At 38.1% G+C, this 23,460-nt stretch overlaps 1 protein-coding gene across 1 annotated transcript in view; it reads left to right on the top strand.

Moving 5' to 3' along the window:
• Positions 1–399: 399 nt before the first annotated feature.
• The window catches only part of TBC1D1 (TBC1 (tre-2/USP6, BUB2, cdc16) domain family, member 1), a gene marked incomplete at its 5' end in the record, with an annotated part of 57,138 nt that continues 34,077 nt past the window's right edge, over positions 400–23,460 (top strand). The window contains 10 exons of the mRNA XM_010288030.1: positions 400–933; positions 3,975–4,064; positions 7,774–7,878; positions 8,526–8,658; positions 10,087–10,178; positions 11,804–11,914; positions 14,503–14,631; positions 17,419–17,505; positions 19,214–19,503; positions 21,171–21,299. Coding sequence (XP_010286332.1) covers positions 400–933; positions 3,975–4,064; positions 7,774–7,878; positions 8,526–8,658; positions 10,087–10,178; positions 11,804–11,914; positions 14,503–14,631; positions 17,419–17,505; positions 19,214–19,503; positions 21,171–21,299 — 1,700 coding nt within the window. The remainder of the gene's footprint in view (positions 934–3,974; positions 4,065–7,773; positions 7,879–8,525; positions 8,659–10,086; positions 10,179–11,803; positions 11,915–14,502; positions 14,632–17,418; positions 17,506–19,213; positions 19,504–21,170; positions 21,300–23,460) is intronic.

The raw sequence follows: 23,460 nt of genomic DNA, 5'->3' as shown, positions 1-23,460 counted from the left end.
GTTAAATAACTTTCCTAATTAATTAGTTTGTGGCTTCTCTTATGCTTTCTGAAGTATTTTCATCTTTCATTTTGAGTTTGAATTTGTCATGTTATACTTCTTGCTTTGGGTGCAAAAGTTTTACTGAAAATACAGCATTACAGGAAATGAAGCTCTTTTATCAAAGTGTTGATGATGGTGAGCTCCTGGCAGGTAGACAAATGAGCAAATCATCTAGTCAGTGTTTAACTTTATAATGTGTCTGTTGGACATAGAAGATCACTTCAACTGGTCTTTCAGAAAACAAAACCAAATTAGCCATTCCAGAAAAATAACAGCAGGGAGCACCTTAGTGTTGCAACTTGTTTGTCATAAAGCACTAGATGCTAATGTGTTTTTTTTTTTCCCCCCTTCCTGTAGGTGCCTGAGATTATAAGCTCTATTCGACAAGCTGGAAAAATTGCTCGTCAAGAAGAATTTCAGAATAATCTCTCAGATGTTGAAGACCCTTTTGCCAAAAAGTTTGAGGTGCTGTTCTGTGGACGGGTGACAGTAGCACATAAAAATGCACCTCCAGCACTCATAGATGAATGCATTGAGAAATTTAATCGTGCAAGTTGTACAAAAAAATCAGATTCCAACTCATCGTCCCAACAACATGAAACTGCCAATAACTTCGGAGGCTTCTCTTTCAGCAACAAATTTCGATCTGTCTTCCAGCCCTTAGTCAGTGAAGAGGAGGAGAAAAGGCCAATTAGGAAATCCTTTTCTCAGCCTGGGCTTCGTTCCTTTGCTTTTAAGAAGGATTTGCAAGAGGGAAGCCATAGGAGTAACAGCTTTGTCAAGTCTTTTGAAGAAGATGCAATTTCACTGAACCTAAAAAGTCAACTTATCTATGGACACAGTGTTGTGCAGCCAACAGACATTGCAGAAAACCGGACGATGTTGTTTACGGTAAAGCCAGATTTGCAGCTCTTGGTGGCATTTTTGCATCTTGGAGTTTGGAGTGGCAAACACCAAAGCAGATGTTCTGACAGATGGCAGTTACTTCTTTAATAACTTAATTGCAATTACCAGAACTTAACTTAAACAAGCCTGTTTCTCTAGAAAGCATTCCAGTCTGTGTAAATTGTTTTACATAGTCAAAATAAGTTTATGTTAAAGAGTTTAAAACAGCACTAGCTGAAACACTAGGCTTCTAAAGATGGCTTTTAGAAAGTTACAGCCAATTAGTACGTAGTTATACAATTGCAAAATGGTACGTACAATTACACTAACCTAGTAACAGCAGAAATAAATTTCCAGGTGAATGAGGTATCTGTAACTAGAGCAGAAGGACCAAACCATGACTGGGGGCTAGTAGACTTTATATGTCATGATAAGCAGTGTAATTCATGAAGGTGTTCCTGCTGCCAACATGTCTGTGTAATGATGGAGTAGTGTAGTAACTTCCTAGGCTACTCCACACCTGCCTCCACTCCTGTCCTACTTTTGTGTGGCTACCAATGCCTTTGCCTCTATAGGTGAGCAGCAGAAGTATTTTTCAAGATCTGAGAAACAAGTAAGGAATGTGTTATATTCCTCATTATAGATAAATTCTATAACATATTTTCTATATCTGTATCTTATGTACATAATACAAAACTGGAGCTGATGTTGTGATGGTTGGCTGTCATAAGTTCACCTTGGATCTGTCAGCTGCTGTTGGGGCTGGGACAGTAATAAAGTGGAGTGGTTGCAGTTACAGCAGTTTTTTTGGAGGGGGGAAAAGAGAAGTGCTGCTTTAAGAAGGATCGCCAGTGTTACGTCTCTAACAAGTAACACACAAGAAAGAGGTGTAGTTAGCTATACTTGATTTAAAACTTCTGTTTAGTCCTGGCAGGCTGGCATCAGAGAAGGAAGTGGAAGAAGGTGGAGAGAAATTTTGTGCTCCAGTAAAAACAATTCCTTATTTACTTTCTTCCCCTGAGCATGCATTTCACACAGGAAATACAGACAACCTTTATAATAATGCCTAATTTTAAAACAAATCCTGACTCCATTATTAATTCATGGCACATAGAGAGATTATAGATGGACTGCTTAGGTCCAGATCCTCTTCCTCCAGTGAGTGCATTTTTAATTTATATTAAATAAATGCAACAGTTCTCAAAGACACATGCAGCTTCAGCCTGAATATAATGTCAGTCACTTGCTGACAGGCTCATTTCCAAGCCGCGGGGCTCTGCCGGTCCAGCTTTCTATCTTGCGTTGCTTTTTGCCTGGGAAAATACTGTTTAGTATGCACAGTTGTATTCTTTTGCCATTCAGCCAGTCTAAATTCAGCTGAATATAAGGAAGTGAAGTAACTGTGGTTTGTGCCTCCAGTATCCACAAGCTTGCGGCTCCGGGGCGGGGTGGGGGTTTTTTTTTTTCCTTTAGCAGGTTCTGAGTAAGAGTACGCGTACAGCCTGCGCGGATTTTCACCTTTGCTTATTGGTTTGTGTGTGGCTACATATGAAACACTTAAAAGTAACTTTATATCTGGAGGAAAAAAATGGCTTCTGTTTTTTCAGTTGAAGCTTTTACTTGGATTTTCCCTAAGACTGCAGCAGAGGTTGGTGTATGAGGTGTGAACAATGTTCAGACGAGTTATCTGCTGACTCTCCTGACATGGTTCAGACAGTCCTCATTTTGGTGTCTCTTCCTGAAGAACTGCTTTCCTAGCCAATTTCGTAGGATCTTAGGGTTTTCTTTGTTTTTATAGGCTTTTCTCCTGGCTGTATTTTGGTCAGGTGAGGGTTGTATTGGGTTTTTTTTTTTTCCCCTTGTTCAGTTGGCTTCAAATGATCTCTGCTGCCCTGGGACTAAGTGTGAAAGGAGTATGTGGGGCTGAGCTAACGAGGGGTGTCTTGCTGCGGGGAGGGGAAGGCAGCAGTGAGGAGGAGGAGGCTGCTGAGTAGGTGTTGGAAGGAATAACCTCATGAACACATGTGAGGTCAGCCTGGGGGACAATACAAGGAAACCAGTGGGGAGTTGGGGAAAATTATTGCGACTGGTTGAAGTCAAAGAAGAGGTAGACCATTATTAGACACACAGAGGTAGCACATCTCGCTGATCCATTTACACACAGGGTTCCCCCCTTCTCCCTTCCTTAAGAAATTACAGGTATATTGGTGCTGTTTATCTTTTTATGCACATCTTGTGGGATTTGGTAGTGGTTGAAGCTTCAGCAAGTTTGTCTAAGTCATGCTCATGAATGGATCCAGATTCCACCCATTTTCCCTAAAGTCTGTTACAAGACTTGTCCTTAGCAGACTTTCTGATGTGCTAGAAACTATGAGGACTTTAAATTTTATCTGTTAAAATGTTACAAAGATGTTGCCAGAAGCTGAAAACTTGAAAAAAAATAGTTTTACGCTTTACCCATCAAACGTTAGCATCAGCTTTTGGAACACTGCTGTACAAATAGCCTACAGATTAAATTAAGTTAGAAAATATAGTCCAGTAAGCTCATTTTTATAATTTGAATTAAAACCTTTAAATTAAATGCTATGTGTATCTTAAAAAAATAAATAGAACCCTAAAAAATAATTAGGAATACAGGTGGAGGCACACACTTAGGTTTAAATTTTAGGACAATTTCATTAAGTAGCTTTTGGGAATATGGTATGTGCCAAACCTGCAGAAAATAAGAAAAGGGAGTGTGAGTATATTTTCTAAGTGCAGAGTAAGTTACTTGTGGTATAATATTACTCTCGTCGAATTAAACACTGTTCTCAGTCTCTTGTCTCAAATGTGAAACTAAATCTCAGTTCAGTAATGTGCTGAGCTCTGAATGCCAATTCAATATTGTTTCAATATTCTCTCTTTCTCTGGTAATAATACACTAATTGGTCTAAACATACAGGTAGAAGAAAAATAGAGATACATGTCCGGGAAGCATTTTTATAGCGAGACAAAAGGAAGTGTGGTGTTACTTGTTATCATCTTGCTATTTATTTTGCTTTTTTTAGATTGGCCAGTCTGAAGTTTACCTTATCAGTCCTGACACAAAAAAAGTAGCAATTGAAAAAAGCTTTAAAGAAATATCCTTTTGTTCTCAGGTAAGATTGCACTGTATTCTTTCTCTCTTTCTTTTGTTTAAATATTGTCCATTTGGGAATGCGCATGTACTACTCCCTCCGAGCATTTCAAAGGATTCTCACGCCAGCAATTTCAATAATTGCTATTGACAAGTTGCTAGTTAATCAGTAATTTTGTAAAACTGTCATTCTTTTCTCATGCTTTGCATTGTAATTTCTGAGAGAGAGACTCATTTCTGTGTGTGGTGGATGAATAATACAAGCTAGAAGGAACACTCTGGTCAGCCTTGGTTTGAGATTTCAGCAGGCGTGATTCACAGTTGTGCAAGTCTGTGATTCTCTGAGCTATATTTTTCAACAAGAGATAATGAAAGGAGATAAATGATATGTAAGAGTTCTCTGAAAAATACTTAAAATTTTTTTTTCCAAGAGTATAAATTGCATGTGTGTCAAAGAAGAGAGCCCACTGCTATGCAGAGGTAGTGTGTGTGATGCCCTGACGGCAAGCGTATTTCAAAGTCCTCATTCACTATTAATCCCTGTTCCTTATCTCACAGCGTTTGCTTCCCTCTCCTCTACTCGTTTTTGTGGCTCTGACTTTGATTTTGCATGGATTATGCGAGGGTGCAATTTATGTAATGACTTACTTCGAGTGGTGATGTGTTGAAAGAGATGCAGCTTGCACATCTGAAGGTGCGGTAGTGGCGTCGCGTAGGTTACACGGACGTGTGATTCGCACTCAGCTCCTGCGGCGGCTGTGAGGGCGGAATGGTCACTGTCATATCAAGGACACGGGACAGCTCGGCTGATTGCAGCGCTCATGTACGGGCAGCTGTGCTAACTGCTGGCAGGTCCGCTGTGCAGGAGCGGGGGACTCTCCTCTGCGGCTTGCTCAAATATCAACCTGCAGACTGAAATGGCTGTTCATAAAGACGTTTCATAGGCCAGTTGCTTTTGATAACTAACCAGTGTCACGATGCAGGGATTTGTCTTTCACTGGCCATTTTCTGTCCTGCAGGGCATTATTTGTGTTTAGTTTGTCTGTGTACCAGATTTGATTCAGTTTAACTGAATGGGGAAATTGAATTTAATAAATTAAATTGGGATAGAGTCCTTAGAGGACACTTAATTCCTTTAAGACCTGCACATAATTTTAGTTTAAACCTTTAAGTAATTAACCTGAACTATAATTATATAAATAAACTTACATTTATTGAGGAATGGATGTTTCCGCTGGCTTAACTAAATATTCACCTTGAATTAAACCAGTGCAACGCTTGTTTGTATGGTGGGGCTTGGGTGGCAATAAGACCTAGTATACCAGGATGTGAATTCTGCCACTCTTTCTTGCACTAGGAACTATTTTGCACTTGGCTTACTCGCATAGTGCAGGTCTACTCACTTTTTTCCCCCAGTAGGCTTATTTACTCACTTTTAAATATAAAAAACGAGTTGCTGTTACTTGCTTCTAGTCGTTTTAGATTTTTTTTCCCATACATTACTTTTTTTTTTAATTTGATGAGGGTAGCTTTCATCACTAAAACATCCAGGTACCTATTCTGAAAATTTCAGAGTAAACATAAGTCATTTGCATGCTGTCAGATCAAAAGCTTTGAAGAGAACTCCTTGATCACAGAAAAATCTTTATCCCCATGTTCCCTTAGGCCATCTCCTTAGGCAAGAGCTAGTTAGGTAGACTTTGTGACTTGCCCTGAAGGTCAGTAGATGGTTGTGCTCCTCAGAGCAGTAGGAGTGAGATTCTGATTGAATTCTCCCCTCCTGTCTGAAGAGTGAGCTACTAGGCAAATGTTATGTCAGTTGGGCAAATATTGGTATTGGGGTACAGAGGGCTTTTCCCCCAAGTATGCACATTTCGGAAGACTTGATGGAACCATCTTATGGACTCATCTTGATCATATAAGAACTTTAATAATCTTTTCTTGGCACTGGAGTTAAGTTATAAGGGAGATGAGAATCAGTACTTAATTTCCAGAATGCCCCATCTGTCAGTGCAGTTTTATAATGGCAGAAAGAAGTATGGGAGTGGTATCTGAATTAGCTGATCTGAACCAGCTAAGAGTGTTTGCCAGCTCCTGGTACCTCACAGTTTTGTGGGCAGGGCCATGATCACAGCTGGGTTACCTTCACCGAAGCAGCTGGGTTTTCAGGAGAAGAATGGGCTTTCAGAAGCAGCAGCATGGGCTGGGAGGTTAGAGAGGGGGCTCAGTGCATTCTGTACACATCTCTGATGTGGATGATGGAGGGAGAGAGCGCGTAGGTTGCATCAGCCTGTTAGCCTGTTCTTGCTTTATCACATAGCTGCCTCCTAAAACGCTTAGCCTGCATATCCAATGGAGCTGGAGTTGAAGAAGCTGCAGGCTTTACATCATTTGAATGTCCTTCTGATCTTTTTGTTCTAATGGCATGTTAATGCCTGGTGTTTGTGTAATAACGCCTTTGTTATCTATATGTAGTAGTCGCACTCCAAAAAACAGGTATCTCCATATACATTAAATTATTTTCCTTCATTCAGCTGTCATGCTCTGAAGGTTTATTGTTAGTGTTTCGATCGATAAGACAACATTGTTTGGATTGCTTAAGGATATTGGATGCTATAGCATGTTCTTTTACACCTGGCCATTCTGTTTTATAGAAGTATTCACTTTTTATGCTTTTTAAATACTTTTTTTAAGGTTTTCTTCATGATAAAAAGTCAAAGAGAATGTTTGGTGATTCTTGCTGTCTTAACAAGGAAAAGCAAAAAAAAAAGCCCAAGAAAAGAGTCCTGCTTGGCATCTTCAGATTGTTTAAATTTCACTGAAATTTCTGAATTACCTTGATTCATCATTATGGTTTTGGATACAACAGTTTATTGCCTCTCTTTACCTCACTTTAATATTGTTGTGCCATGATAGCTAGAAGGTAGTGAAATGCTGCTGAGGGTAACTGAACTGCTATAAACAGGCTCTACCATTGTGCATGTTATTCATTATCAGAAGTTGTTTGGTTTTTTTACCACGAATGGTGCACTGAGGAGACGTGCACTGGGATCACCTAACTCTACTCATCTGAAAGTCTTTTCATAAAGAAAAAAAATTCCCAGCAATTAAAAAACCTTCTCAGCATTTTACTGGGATGTACTGTTTATCTACTGTTGCAAGTAGATTGTGCCTGAATTTGCATGCCTTTTAGGAGAAATAAATGCTTCCATGAGTGATCTTTAAGTAATATATTTAACCATTTTCATTTCTTAACTAGTTAAGCTTTTCTTTAGATAGAAAAAAAAATTGTATATCTATTTTTCACTATTGCTTTGATTCTTCTCTTACAAATCTAAAGCAATTGTTGACTGCTTAAGCAAAAGAGAAGAAAAACAGAGCAAGCTTTTTCCCCCCTACTATTTCCAATATTCAGTAAAATACATTTTGAATAGTACTTATTCATTCCTGTAAGTGTTTTCCACTTGATCTGTTACAATTCAGTCATTAAAAAAAACAACCAAAACCAACAAACAACCTCTGATTTAAGTGAAGTTGAAAAGATTAATGTAGTAATACGTTCTGTAACAGAACAGATTTTTAATGGCCAGATGACTTTAATGTAGCTCTAACAGAGATATGTGACCTATCTAATGCTGTTGGGCCTTTCATGCTTTTGTTACTGGAAAAAATACAGGTACAAAACATTGAAAGTAAATATGACTGCTTCATTACTGTTATTTTTGTGCTAGGGAATTAGACATGTGGATCACTTTGGGTTCATCTGCAGAGAGTCTTCAGAAAATGGAGGCTTCCACTTCGTTTGCTATGTGTTTCAGTGTACAGATGAAGCACTGGTAAGTAAAAGAAGAGACGACCCTAATAGAATATTAGGCCCTAAAATTCTTTTATTACTTCCTGCTCTGTATTTTGCTGAATGTCTTCAAATCTTCCTCCACTCAGAAATATAATTATTTCAAAAATGTAATTAACATAGCAGTCTGCAAAGGAACTTTTATTTTGAAGGCAGAAGTTGAAATCACAGTTAAAATCCAGTAAAACTTCATTTCATTGCACAGACTAAGTCAGCAGTGGAAACCCTCTTTTTTGGAAGAGGGTTTTTTCATAGTTTATCTATTAAGAAAATCGGACTGCACTACTGTGCTCTAGGTCAGGCCAGTGTGTGCAATAAGCTGCTTTATCACAGACAAGAAAAGGTTTCTAGATAGAGGTAGTATCTTTATTACTGTAGTATCTTTATTACTGTGGTAGACCACAGTAATAAAATTGGGTGGTCTGGAAGAGATGCGACTTCACGATGAGTTTTGGCTTGCTTGTGTGTTTTTGTCCAGAAATGGCACAGGCACAGCTTTTCTTTTTAATCATAAGCATATTCCCAAACAAGTGGCAGTGTCACTCTAAAAGTCTGTTGTGTTTGTGTTAAGAAAAACAGAAGCTTAGTGGAGGAGTGAAATTCTGTTCTTTTGCACTCTGTTCTTTTCAGGTTGATGAAATCATGATGACATTGAAACAGGCTTTCACCGTAGCTGCTGTGCAACAGACTTCCAAGGCACAGCCCCAGCTCTGTGAGGGATGTCCTATGCAAAGCTTGCATAAACTCTGTGAAAAGATAGAAGGTGAGGTTTAAAGAACTTTCTGGTCGAATATTTTTTCTACCAATTTTATTGCAGGACAATCTTAAATGTGAAACTCTTAAGGGAATGAATGCTTAAAAAGAACTTGGGACTTGGAATGGAGGGTTGAAAGCCAGTCTTTTTATTTAGAGGACTACAACGTAAAGTTATGTATAAGGTAGTAAGAATTTTCTAACACAACTGAAGCTCCTTCCTTGTATTTCAGTTGAATTTTTGGAAACTAATTAAGAGTCTAGATATTACTGAATTGCAGCTAGCTTGGCTTTATTAACCATATAAACGCAGATGACTGTAGATCAGGAACTTCTCAAAAATATATGCTGCAATAGCTATGACCTGCTGTGCTATTGAATCCACTTAGGTACTGGCATTACACTACACTACCACTAAACATGAACTGAGCAGTGAGCTTTTAATACATGTTTGTGGTGTTAATCTATGCTCCTTCATGAAAATGCAGCAGTTAGAATTGTAGCTGTTGCCCAGAAAACAAGTTCAAGACAAAAAAAAACCCTCTCTGCATTTCAGCAAATTTCACAGTTAAGTTTTGTTCTTTTAAGCAATGCCTGGGGTGAATAAAGGGCAACAGCAGCTTGTCAGATCACGTGACAGTAGCTTGTTGGACTAAAACCTATCTAGTATTAATTTGATGAAACTGGAGAACTTCCAAAACTACTTTTCACTATTTTGGTCTTCAGCTAGAATTTCAGATTTTTGAGAAATTTCTTAAAGGCAAATGATTCCTAATGCCTTTAATGATGCCATCTGGTTAATCATATCTTCTGCTTCTGAAGGAGAAATGCCATCATCAGAAACTGAATTACAGTACTGTTGATGGTTTGCTGGTTTTCCACAGAAAATAGAGGAAAGGAATTTAATCTGGGATGAGAGCAGAAAAAAAATAATCTGAATGAAAGGGTAGTCTGCTTTAGACTGTCAGTAAATGTTTTCAGCAAGAGGCAAAGCAAAAACTTCACCAACATGCAATAAATTTACTCTTTTTCAGAAGAAGCCAAGGCATATCAATTGGAGAAAATCAATGGACATTAATTTATACCACAAGCAAAATCCAAGCAGTACTGCATAAAACACCAACAAAGCATTCTGCTAAAATGCAGTAGTTCATGGGTTTATTTTATCTTGTGTGATAATGGAATCTTCAGCTAAGAGTATAATCCTGGTCTGTGCTCAGTAAATCTCCTCGTTGCAGAGTTCATGTCCCTCATTTTAAAGCCATGAGTTCAGGAGTAGCTTTAAATTAACCTAGAGTTCTTTCTAATGCCCTGTTATGAAATCAATGCAATGGGTCAGCTCAAATAACTGATGAGCTTTGGCTTAAATTGTGTGCCTATTTATGTGATTGATTAATTCTGACAAATTTGACCCTGACATTTTTGTTCTCCTTGGTAGGGTTACACCCTTCTAAGACTAAACTAGAACTACAAAAGCATCTAACAACACTAAATAACCAGGAGCAGGCCTCTGTTTTTGAAGAGGTTAAGGTAAGCTCTTTGTTTCCCACAAGATTTTAAAGCAACTGACGTTTTTTGCTAACATCAGTGTGAAGCACCAAAATTACTTTATTTTTTTTGTGAATTATTCATTATCTTTATTTAATAGACTGTTAAATCACCTTGTGCTTTAATTACAATATCATTATTTTTCTAGAGCTGTTAAAAACTTGTCTTTTGATGAAAATGGCTTATTTTACTCATTCTTCTTCTCAGAATACTACTTGTTTTCCATCAAAATGTTGACTTCTCACTGAGTAAAACTGCACACATTTTTTTGTGGGTACAGGCAGTAGCTTGTACTCTGAGAACATTCAATTGTTACTTTGACCAAAACAAATTACTCTAACAGTCTCAGATCAGAAAATTTCCTGCCTAAAATTTATCCTAGATCTTGTAAAACTAACTAAAAAAGTTTAACTTTCTATCCTCTGAATGAAATCCATTTTAGCATAGAGGAAAGCATAGCTGGATTTAAGACAGATGATGAACATTGTAGGAAATGCCATTGGGCTTGGCACACTATTGAAGGTTAGGAAATTTCAGACTTTTTTTAAAAATAATGTTTCCTTCCTCTCTTGAGTCATTTCAGTCTCTTTGTGTGTTTCCATGTGGCAGTTTATCATCCAGTACCAAATTTGGAAGTTACTCTGTGGGAGCAGTTCTATGAGCTAAGTAATTTCTTAGTATACAGCAGCTATCTGGCACTGTTGCCTTTTATTATTCTGCACACATTTTAACAGTCTAAAGCTTCTAGTAGTCACAGGAAAATGTTAATTTCTTTTGGTGAGAGTCTGCAAATTATTACCTTGGTAAAACCAAGAGTAAAATATGTCTTTCCTGCCTATCTTTTTCAGATTATTTTTTGAGTTGGGACTGCCTGAAACTTTAGTTGTAGCATTCTTACAGCTCCATATGTTGTAACCATGATTTGCATTTTTAGATAACTGTCTGTCTAAGGATATTTTTATTACTCTGGTGTGCTACTCTGGCATTAGCCAATTCATGCTGTATCCTCTGCTTTACATCAATAGGCTTAAAACAGCATATGCTTTTCAGAAGTTAAGTGTCTGGGGTTAAATTCTATAATAAATTGTTTAAAAATATTTTCTCTTACAGTCAGATATAAATAGAACACAGCAGACACAAATGTGTTCACCTCGTGCGCTAATTTTTAAGATACCTATGTCATTTCCCAAAAATGAAATGTTAATGAGAAGGATTTCTAGAAGAAGGGCTGTGCATCATAACTGCAAGACAGTACTTCATGTGTGCTACAAACTCAGAGCTACAGTGTTTTGGTTTTCTTTATATCAAAGGCAAATTGGCAGATTTTTTTTTAAAGTCTTTATTTGCCTGTGGTAATTGGATACCTCTACAGTTGTCCTTTATCTTTCATGTAAATTCTGTCATGTATGAAGTGAGGACAAGTGTTTTTCTGGCTGTGTTGCTGCTTTGCCTGGGACACTGGTGTCCTCTGGTGGAGTGGAGTGGTAGCATTAACCGAGGTAAACTTCTCTCACTAACCTCATACTGACAGTGACAAAATGAAAAGAGTAAATATTTGCTGTTAAACAAATGTATAATCATTGTGCTTGTGGTCTTCTCAATTAAAGAAATTAAGACCAAGAAATGATCAAAAAGAGAATGAGTTGGTTATCTCTGTTTTGAGAAACATGTATGAAGAAAAACAGAAGGACCATGTTCATGTTGGAGAAACAAAACAGGTAAGTAATCATTCAGTTTTAGTTCCTGTAAGGAGGAGCCAAGAAAAAAATCATCCATTCCATTTTTATATCTTTCCAAAGGGAAATTTCCATCACTGGCATTTTGGAATTCCAAACTGTAGGTAGTGGTGAACACTGGTTTTTCTTATGATTTGTAGGCTATTGTCATGCGCTAAAACAGGCAAATCTCGGGTTTTGAGGTACTCGGTACAGACTGATTTCAGGCCTAGAAGACAGAGGTGCAAACAAGGTAGACCGCTAATTTGGTTGTTTGTTTCTTCTCACTACAATAAAAATTCAACATATGTGAGAGAATATGTAATGAATTTGTAATTGCTCTCAACCGATCTGTAGCATTTGCCATCCCGCTGTCTGTCAGTGTGAGTCAGTGTCCTGACAACACACTGGATTTCATCCTTGATAAAGACAATTTCATTTACTCGATAGCTGGAGATTATTTCTTGTGTGCAAACCACCATTTGAAGTGGCCTGAAGAAGGAGTAGCTGAGGAGGATTGCCGCAGAAATAGCAGTGCAGTCTGTTATCCATTTTCAAAGAGCTGAGCTACCTTTCATTCTGTATCACGTTGCATTAGTGCTGTTTAACTGGCTATTTATACAGCACAGTTAAGTTTTTTCAAAAGGGATTAATGATTTTGCATGCCTTGGTTTGTGACTGACTAACCTGAGACACCTCAGGGAGGTCTGTGTTTAAGAGAGGATCAGCACCCGTTCTCTGGAAACTTTTAGTTCCAATTATTATACCCTTTTAAACATCTTGGCTGTCCCACGGCTGCTGGCTGGTAACTCCATTGTGATGATTGCTGTTGGCTGTTTGTGATATAAAGTAGCAAATGAATATATGGAGAATAATTAGACCCCTGATGAAATTGGGGAAATAGCAGCAAGTCTTCATTTACTATTTGTTCACTGTGTTGATCTCTTCTGCTTTTATGGCTTACTGGCTAATTATTGACCTCCTTAAGAAAGCAGGAAAAAAACTTTGCATATTTCAGTCTCTGGTTTCTTGTCTTGGGCATCTCACCAGAAATAAGTTTTTAAGAAAAAAGCATTGTGGTTATGGCATGACTGGAAGAAACATTGCGTGAGGTCCTCTATCATCACACCTGAAATATTTTTATTAGGTCTAATGCCAGCTGACTGTCAAATTGTTGTCAGTCACGAACGACTTGGAAATAGGGATATATGAAGCAAGGTAATATCTTAATATGTCTTCAGTGTGATCTGAAAATTCCGAAGGCTTGCTGCAGTCTGTTTGCTCAGTTCCTGGAACCAAAATCGGTTAACCTGACACTTGCAAAGATGCCAGTCCTCTAAAAAGAGAGTTGACTTGCCCTCAGTCCATCATTTGTCTTTGCATAACATTTTATATTTACTTTGATAATTTATCTCCAGAGCTGTATAATAGCAGATACCTTTGAACGTGTACTCTGGCAGTGTTATTTGTCTCAGCAATCATTAATCCATGACATCCTGATGTCCCTGTTCCCTTCTTTTCTGCATAGGTATTCACTTTTGTGCTTTTCATCACATTTTTTATTTTAATAATTAATATTTAAATCATGGGAGGAAAAAAATGAAATGTGATACGAGTACATGGATCTTATTTCACAAAAATTACCTTGAAAATAAGTGTCTTTTTATAAGAACATAATAGCAGGCAGCATCTGATTTGCCTTTTGAGGATAATATGAATGAAGGTAAAAATTAAGTACAGAAGCCTGTAACTTTGTTGTACTAGAAATAAGAAGCTTTAGAATTATATCTAGACAGGACTATTTGGTCATGATGTGCTATTCAGCTGCCTGCATACTAATAGTTACATAGATCAAGTATTCAGATCTCTGAAATTAGGGCCAGGTATAGAGGGCTACGATGCCTGGCAGCCTCAAGATGAATCCCCAAAAATAACACTGAAAACTGCGCCCTGGTTTCTGCTGCAGGTGTTAGGTTTGGATGGTAATATTTGCATCATAGTGTCATTTTTGTATTTGCTACACTAGTCTTTGCAAGCACTAAAAATGGACTGAAGTACATACTTAAAAAGCCAAACTCTCAATAGACTGTGAGCTTTAAAGTGGAAGTGTTTCTACTGGTGAAATATATAGAGATGTTAGATTGTTATACATCTTCCTGTCCCTTAGACAGCCCCATTTTAATATAATGGATACACTTGCGAGTTCTCATTAATTATGAGCTTCATCAATTTTGATTAATTTCTTGGCTGAAAAAAAGTAAATCCATCACAAATCTCTAATCTTTTACACTTAAACATTTAGAATTTGTACAATTGTACTTTTTTGTTAAATAAAATTTGGCATCACAACCATAAATCCCTATCAAAATGGCAATTCTTCTGAAGCATGCTGCTACACTCAAAACATTTCCTTTAAGAGATTTCCTGGTCTTATGTTAGGATAGTTTGTTGAACTTCAGTAAAGTATCAGTAGAGAAAAAGGCATGAAAAGTCAAGGACACCAAGAGAAAGTATTGATTCAGTGACTGTTCACTGAGATTCTGCTCGATGCTGTTGAATATTTCACATTTATGTTTTTTAAACACTTGCAGACTTCACAACCCCCTGCTGAGAATGCTGTAAATGAGATGCCCAGCAGTGCTCCAAGATTCAGATTAGATATGTTAAAGAACAAAGCAAAAAGATCTCTGACAGAATCATTTGAAAGTATTTTATCACGTGTAAGTATCTTCAAGTTTATTGCCTCTGAACACAATTTCATTGTTCTGTTTATTTGGATGATAGAAAAGTCATATTTGTTATCCTTCCACATTGTAGTCAAGTGGTTATTAAAGGCACAGTGACAAAAATATTTGAGTGTACCTGTCAGAAGAGGACAAAACAAAGCAGGGCTTTGGTAGAGAGAATACCAAGTCATGGAAGAAGTGTACTAATCGCTAGATAAGAAATAGTGTATATAGGTATTTCAAAAAATTAGTATGAAATTGAGCATGCGAACTTACGAAAAGCGACCATTGTTTTATTTCTCTTTCAGATTTAGAAAATTTAAAAAGTAATTAGAATTGTTCACTTCTCTTTATGTAGAAGGAAATTACTAGGGAACTGACTAAGCATTCCTAATGAGATAGTATTTATTGGTGACAGAAAACGGATGAATAATGGGGCATCTGAACTTTTAAATGCTAGAGATTATTTGAAGGCGAGGAGTGTAAAGAACTTCAGAAGGCACTAAAGAACATGCAGGCATTTATGCAATATCACATCAGGTAAAATTCTTTGTAAACAGTGTCTGGCAATACCTATTAGTGGGAAAAGCTTGAGCTCCAATGAGATAGAGATCCCCAAGAAAACATGTTGGGAAAATGTTTATCATCAACAGATGGCTGAAAATATCTGCTGGAAGTATACAGCAGCGATTAAGAGAACAAATCAGATGTCAAGGTTAAGCACTACGTAAACCTATGGAGTGTCTTCTCATTCAAATATTATTTGTTTTGCACCTCATGGAAAAAGTCTGAGGAAAATAATAGCAACTTGGAAAGACTTCTGCTTGACAAAGGCTTAAAAAAATCAGACCTTCGCCCTTTTAGAAAAAAAGAGTTGTGACAGAATGCCAAAGAACAAATATTAAGGAACAGAAATTGGGCATTCTCACTTCTCATCAGCAGACAGTTAAATTGAAGCAAAACCTAGTACACTTTATTGTCTTTTGTGACAAAACTAGGCTTTCAGAGCTTATTTCAGACATCGTATCTAACCTGTTCCCATGAAACAAACAATGGCAAAAGCATGTTCTCCCTGTTACAATTCTGCATATAGAGAGGATTTTTAGCTGAATATCTCCTCATTACTTCATTACCTCATTACTTCCCAGCTAGCATTTCTAGAGTTCACCCCCACAAAATCCTGCAGTGGGTGTGTTTGAGATGTGAAACATAACATTAAGTTTTGTTACAGTAACTGTAGTAGTTACTGTTCTAATTTTCACCAGTTTGTCACAGAATGATTAAGGTTGGAAAAGACCTTTAAGATTGTCAAGTACAACCGTCAACCTAACACCACCATGCCCACTAAACAATGTCCTGAAGTGCCACGTCTCCATGTTTTCTGAACACTTCCAGTGATGGTGACTCCACCACCTCCCTGGGCAGCCTTTTCCAATGTTTGTCCACTTTCTTTATAAAGAAATTTTTCCTAATATCCAGTCTAAACCTCCCCTGGCGCAACCTGAGGCCATTTCCTCTCGTCCTATCGCTGGTTACTTGGCAGAAGAGACCAACACCCACATTCTCACAACCCCCTTTCAGGGAGTTGTAGAGAGCGATGAGGTCTCCCCTCAGCCTCCTCTTCTCCAGACTGAACAACCCCAGTTGCCTCAGCTGTTCCCCATAAGACTTGTGCTCCAGACCCCTCACCAGCTTTGTTGCCCTTCTCTGGACATGCTCCAACACCTCAATGTCCTTCTTGTACTGAGGGGCCCAAAACTAGACACAGGATTGTGTGGCCTCACCAGTGCTCAGTACAGGGGCATAATCACTTTCCTGCTCCTGCTGGCCACACTATTTCTGATACAGGCCAGGACGCTGTTGGCCACCTTGGCCACCTGGGCACACTGCTGGCTCATACTCAGCTGGCTGTCAACCAGCACCCCCAGGTCCTTTTCCACTGGGAAACTATGTCCAGACTGGCATATGCTGTCTTCATGTAACACAGCTGTATATTGGTTGCATTTTCACTGTCATGGCTGTTTTGATGGAGATTTTTGATTTTGATCAGATTTGAGGCAAAACATCTTGTCTGAGCATCAAGGTGAGAATAGTCACTATTGTGAATAATGATAACATTTTATATTTTTACTGGGAATAACAGTTCAAAGAGAACATAAGCCTTAGCTTCAGAACATAAAAAAATGATACCATTTAAGGTTAGGAAGATACAATTTCCATAGTTGAGTTAGCACATAAGAATCCATCAGTAGGTTTCTTGATATTTCTCTTGGTTACATGAAAACATTAGTTGTACAAATTATACAAAAATATTGTTGAACAGAACAATTCTGATTTGCAGGCAATGAAATGATAATACCATAAATTATGTTTTGCTCTGTATTAAATGTATATGGTTTTAAGTCCTTTGTAATAGATGGCCTTCCTGTTGCTTTGTATCTTGGTAAGAAGTACGTAGTGTGAAAATTCCCTGTTTGGAATACAGAAGGTACTTTAATGGTAGTTATAGTATGTACGTGCAATATGTGGTTATGTACATATCATGGAAAGCATGTCATTGCCCATGAGAATTCCTTAATTCCACAGCATCCTTTAGAATGTCAGTGACCGTCCTGGACGAAGCCTCTGTTTCTCACAGCGGCAAAGCCTATTCTTAGGCATTTCAGGAAATTAAATTTGAGGCTATCTTTGCAAATTGCAGATTCTGATGACGCTACACAAATCTCTTTGGTATGTCCCATATATTATAATCTTAACTGCTGCTGTGCTTTATCTCTACAGGGCAGCAAAGCCAGAGGTCCCCTGGACAATTCTGGTGCTGTGGATTTGGACAGCTCCATGTCCAGTACCTTGAGCAGCACCAGTAAAGTAAGTAAAGCCTCGGGTGAATGTACATATTTAGAAACTTCATATAAGATTCCTGAAACAACCAGTCAGATGTGAAATGCAGTTACCAACTGCTCATATAACTGTTCTGTTCCAACGTCTTGCATTTTGTTTTGATTATTTTTGGGGAGTAGACAAGCTAACTGTTTGTGAAAAGAAAGAAGCTCCAGAACAGCCAAACAGTATGATAAAAACAGTATCACAGAGTAGGGAGGATAGGTATGTACTTTTCTTCCTACCTGTAAGAGTCCTGCTGCCTCTTGCTGATCCATAGGGTGTGTCTTTATTCCTGTGCTGAGTCCCTCTGAGGGTGATGGGGCTGCATTCTTTGCAGGCAGCCTCTTGGATCAGCCACTGCCTTTCCTTCCTGGCCCCAGCTTGCAGCAATATGTGAGTTTTTTAGAATTTGCAAATAATTTTTCATACATGTAACATGCTAGAATGTGTGCAAGTACTCTGAGGGACGACTTGAACAAAGTAACTTCCCAGTTTACTCTGGTAACAGCGATTCAGGCTAAGAAATAGCAGTCACATGTCATTACAATGGTGATGTGTAGGATGCTGTTACCTGTAGATAACATCGGAGATTTCCATACTTCTTGACAAGATGGGACTCATAGTACATCTGTGTTTCTGTTCTCCAGAAGTTTCAAGTTGCTTTCAGGCCTTTTGTTCTGTTCACCATGCTATAAAAGAGAGCAGTGCAAATGGAGCTCCATTTGAAGTAGAAATGCCTTGTACTGTATATGAACATATATTTTGTATGTAGGTATCTTATCATGTGAGTCTGTATATGTGAAACAAACTATTATATAACAGCATCTGAATCTTGCAACAATATGCAGCAAAACAAATGCAATTACCACACTGCTGATTCTAAGCTGGTTGGTTTCAGCCCTGAAAGAACATACTGTGAATGCAGGATTGCATTCATAAGAAACATAAAACTAAAACAAGAAGTTGAGTAGTGTTCCCGTTTGCGTGGTTAGAAAGCTTTTAGTCTGAATAAAACAATACAAACGAACAGCATAGAAGAAGCCAGTCTTCTTCCCTGGAGGCAGCCTAGCGCTTTGCGGACTTGGCTGCCGCTATTCTGCTCTACTGCCTAGATACCTACGGACTCCTGACTTCAGGTAATCAAGACTCTGCTCTTCCTGCTTATGTTTTTGAAAGAATGGCTGACTCTGCAGGAAACATGTGAGGTGGGGAATGAAGAAAAATGCATGGTTTTGGACTGAAACAGGCATCTAGTCATAGCATTAAAGCTCTTTGTGGGAATCTTTAGATAGACAAGAGTAATATTATGTTGTTTGATCGGGTGCTAAGTATGCAGCACTCTGAAATGCCATCCTTTTCATTGCTGTCACTATTACCCAAACCTGACCCATCTGTTCTGTTCTGTCCCCATGGTTTCTGAGTAGTACTCAACATACTGTAAAATACAATTACTCTCAAAGTTACTTTTTCTCTGTAAAATGGAGACCGATTTGTTGACCTAAATTATTAATAACAAAGACGTAAAACATCAAAGATTCTTTCTTTGAGCTATCATGATAAACATGTGCAATTTTGAAGCAGGTCTCTGTGGGATGTGAATCCCAGAGCCCCAGACAGCCCCAGACATGGGACTGCAACCACAAAGATTGATTTTAAGCCCACGTATCAATAACCTTATTTTTTGTACCACCAGGAGCCACCATTGTGTGAAAAGGAGAAAGACAGACTTCCTACGCTTCCTACAGAAAACACTGTCAGGCCCAGTGGATCAGTGGGTGATCTCCCCAGCGACACAGATGATTCTGCTGTTGAACAGTCTGTTACATTACCTCAGCAAAGCTTTCGGAGGCGAGCAAACACACTGAGTCACTTGCCAACAGAAAGCCAGGAATCTCTGGCACCTGTTGAAACATCTCCATCTGTTCCCCAAAGGAAACTTATGAGGTATCACTCAGTGAGCACAGAGACTCCTCACAAAAGAAAGTAAGACTTATTAAAAGCAGGCTATGATTTCGTTTGTTGAGGGCATATTTGGGGATGATAATTGCATACCAGGTATGTCCTCTTAATGGATAAGAAACGAATCACAGCAGTGTGTCACTCTTTGGAGGTTTGTAGGTATTCTGTTTAAAAACACTTCTAGCCCTGTTTACTCCATAGGGGTGAAAAAACATGAGATGTTCACAGTATATGTCACAAAACTAAGTGTAAACACAACATTGGATTGCTCCTAAGGGTTTGATTACATTTTTGCAAGCAATATTCATTAATTTTTGTTGTTTTGATCTGCAAGCAGCATAAATAAATGCTACTTCTTGTTGTCTACTTTAGTGAAAAATCTATCAGCATTTGTGATGCTGAAAACCTTACTAGTTGATGAATTCTTATGTGACTTTAAAATAACACACAAAACTGACATAAATTGCCTAATTGTTGGTAGAGGTGAAGTTCCTGTCTAGCTTTTCTGTGAGCCTGTGTAGAATTTACTCACAAAAACAAGCTACTGCTTGCCTTCATGCTAATATTCTTCAAGCTATCCTCCTTCAAAAGTCTGCCTCTACATCTCTAAAGTCTCCTTTTAACTTTATGGCAGGTTTTTTTTCCTCCCTCTATCTGGCTTTTCCCAATTACTATGGAAACATTTCTGTCTGTAAGCTTCTGTTTTACTGCCAAAACTGCTCATTTACACAAGTTAGTAGGAAATCTGTATGTGTTCCAGCTCATTTTTCCCTGCAGGAGGCAGGGCAGTAAACGAACATGCCTGAAATAGGTGATGACAGTGGAAAAAAAAAGAAAAATTATAGTATTTGAAAGGAAACAACCTGGGTTGCCTTTTTGTCCCTTCTTTGAACCTTTTTAATTTACAATACTGGAATGTTTTTGTAGTGCAATGTAGGACTTGTGTTGTTGGCCTGTTATCTTCATGAGAGTTACCCTGATGCTTGTAGCTGCTTGTTCCATCAGTTCTTATCTTACTATAGGAATGCAGCTAGAAATCTAAGTATATTCTTAATTTCCTTGGTTATTTCTATTGTGTTTAATCATGTAATTTTAGTAAGACCTGAGTGTGTGCCTGCTCCCTCACATAACTCAAACCAAAAAGAAATCACAGTTCCTCCCTTTTCATAGCAACTGTACAGAACCAGGGGAAATTGAAAACTTAGAAGAAAAGTACACTTAAAGTTCTCAAAAATCACTGGAATGATAGTCTTTTAACAAGTCTTGTACGTTTTATGAGTGTTTTTGAACAGCTTACCTCAATTCATAAATGTTTCAAAAGTGTATAAATAAATTCAATTCTTCATGTAGCATTTCAGTTCTCATCCATTAGAACTCTCGATCATATGCCTGACTTTATCATAGAAACCAAAGGGAAGCACATATGAGGGGGAAGAAGAGGGGGTGTGTGTTTGGGACTTTGCTGATTGGGTTAAAATGTTGAGCCGCTTACTCATTAACTGTGAAAAACATAGGAAATGGCTCATTTGTATATGCCAGGTCCCTTTCAAAGATTAGAGAAGGGATTTCACTTCCCTCCCCCCACCACTTTCCTCTCTTACTGTGTTTTGTTTTTTGTGCTATCTCAACTCCATCGCTCTGGTTGGAATCCCACTATACGGTTTGAATGCATCTGTCGGCGAATCTAAAAGTTCTTCTGGTCAACTTGCACGTTCTCCTACTGTAGCTCGTCTTAATCCCTCGGCCTCTTCGCCCAACTTTTTTAAATACCTAAGGCATAATTCAAGTGGAGAACAAAGTGGGCATTTTGCACAAAAGAGGTGAGCTAGCACCTGTACATAGTTTGGGGTAGGGTTTGTTTTACCATGTCATAAATATGAAGCTCTATAGTGTAAATAATTAAAATAATTTAATATAGACTGAAGGTGGTAGATTTTTCTGGGACGGGGAACTTTTTAACTGCTCCACTACTGGATGTAGAGCTGCTACTTACATAACTTTTTGTTTCAATAAATAAAATTCTTTCAGACACATGGACATATGACTTTCTTTAGAGCCAGTTGCTCCAAAGCAACTTGTTGTTATGCAGCAGACAGCAGCACTGCTTAAATTGTGTGAGGGATAAGTTGCCAAGAACCTGTGATCCAGCCCACTCTGTCCCTCCTGAATCATTCAGTTCTGTTCTGCTTTGTTCATGATAACACAGAAACATATTAATACTCTTTTGTGCCTGATATTAAAGGCAAATTGACTAAGTTAATTAAATGGGGCAAGAAATAGGAGGACTGTGGAAAGCAGACATAAAAACCCCCACAATCAACCAAAAACGACAAACAAAAAAACCCCACACCCCTGACTCCCCCTAAAGCCCAAGAACAAACAAACAAACCCCCCAACCCACCAGCTCATTTATTTGTCTTGCTTACTTTGAGCAATATCAAATGATACTTTTCTGTGCCTCCTTTCTTAGAGCAAAAATATGTATAGAGAACATTGAGAAAAGGACATTAACCCATCATTTCCCTGAGAACCTGAAACAAGTAGCTCCCTAAAAATCTTAATTGTGAAACTCCTTCTTAACCTCTTGAGCTAAAACTGATTATTTTAACTCAAAAGACTAATGAGACCAAATGTTCTTGGAAGTGCTGTCAACAGCGCTGGCCATTGGCAAGCAATTTTTGTTGCTGTTTATTGTTTGGTTTTGTTCACTTGGGTGAAGGTTCCCTGTTTCTCCAAGATGCTGATCCTGAGAAAATACTGAGAACCTTGTTTCATCAGTTTCTTCAGTTGTATTTTCTGAGTACTAACTAGCATCTCTCTTAATTTAGCTTCACCTCAGAAGTATGGTATAGCTCAGGGAAGGGAATGTGAGTCTAAAATGTCCTCTTTACTCTTCATTTTAGTAAGATTTTCTTGAATCCTGAAGGTTAAATTCTCAAAAGTAGATTTTTCCAAGTAGATTTGGTAATGATTCTGCATGCACAGTAGCAACAACTTCTTCCTTTTCCCTGTCATGTAAGGGTAAATATACCATATGGAACCTCTAAGCAGCAAGACTGAAAACAGAAATTGGCAGGGATATCAAATGGGTTAATGAGTTTAAATCAGTAACATCAAACTGCCCAAGTTGATTGTAGTCTGTAAGTGAAACTGCCATGTAATGGTGATGGATTTACAATGCGATTGTAAGTGAAACCTGTTTGCAGGGCACACTGTGCAACAGCCTTATCTTCTTCATGCTCAGTACCATTTACTAAAGAACAGCTTCACTTCATACTGGTGATTATCCCAGAGTATCCCCCCGTCCCATTCACATGTTCAGGAGGCAGTGCTAAATGCCGTCCAGATATATCATTATGTTTTATTAGAAACAGCTCTTTCTTAAACTTAGTTTTTCAGGAGTAAATGTTCCTACTCATGCATTTTTGTGTACTCTTCTGAGAAAAGGTCTTCTGGTATCATCAGCCAAGTAATTTTCTATGTTTTCATTCCATGCAGAAACTTTTCATTATGTGAATTGTTCTCACTTCCTTCTATTAACCTTCTTCTGAGTATGTTGGGGGTTGTTATTTTAAAAGAGCAAGCAGAATTATGTTAGCCAGAAGACTGGTGATGAAATTTGATGAGTGCTCCTGTCTGTTGCATAAAGAGCCACAATCCTAAATTATCAGTCAGAAGGCTCAGCTTTTAACTTAAAAGTTCCAAGCTTGTCTGAATAAAACCCTGTTAATGCTTTACAAAATGGTTTTTGCCGAAGTTCAATTTTTCATTTGCCAGCACAACGATGATTAGTGTTAGCTTTTCCTAACCTTTTCCCCCAAACTTAGTCAGTCATTGAAACTGATATTTAAGTAAATGTGCAATGATAAAGTCAGCGCCAGTTCTTATTAGATTAAAGGAATTTACTTGAAATATGCACTAAAAATCTTGGGATATAGCAAAGAATAATAACTTTACTGGAAGTACATTTATTTCTATTGG

This window comes from Phaethon lepturus, unplaced genomic scaffold, assembly GCF_000687285.1.
Source record: "Phaethon lepturus isolate BGI_N335 unplaced genomic scaffold, ASM68728v1 scaffold2515, whole genome shotgun sequence".
In the NCBI taxonomy this organism is placed as follows: Eukaryota; Metazoa; Chordata; class Aves; order Phaethontiformes; family Phaethontidae; genus Phaethon; species Phaethon lepturus.
The sequence above is the reverse complement of the archived record's forward strand: the minus strand, read 5'-3'. Positions and strand labels throughout refer to the sequence as shown.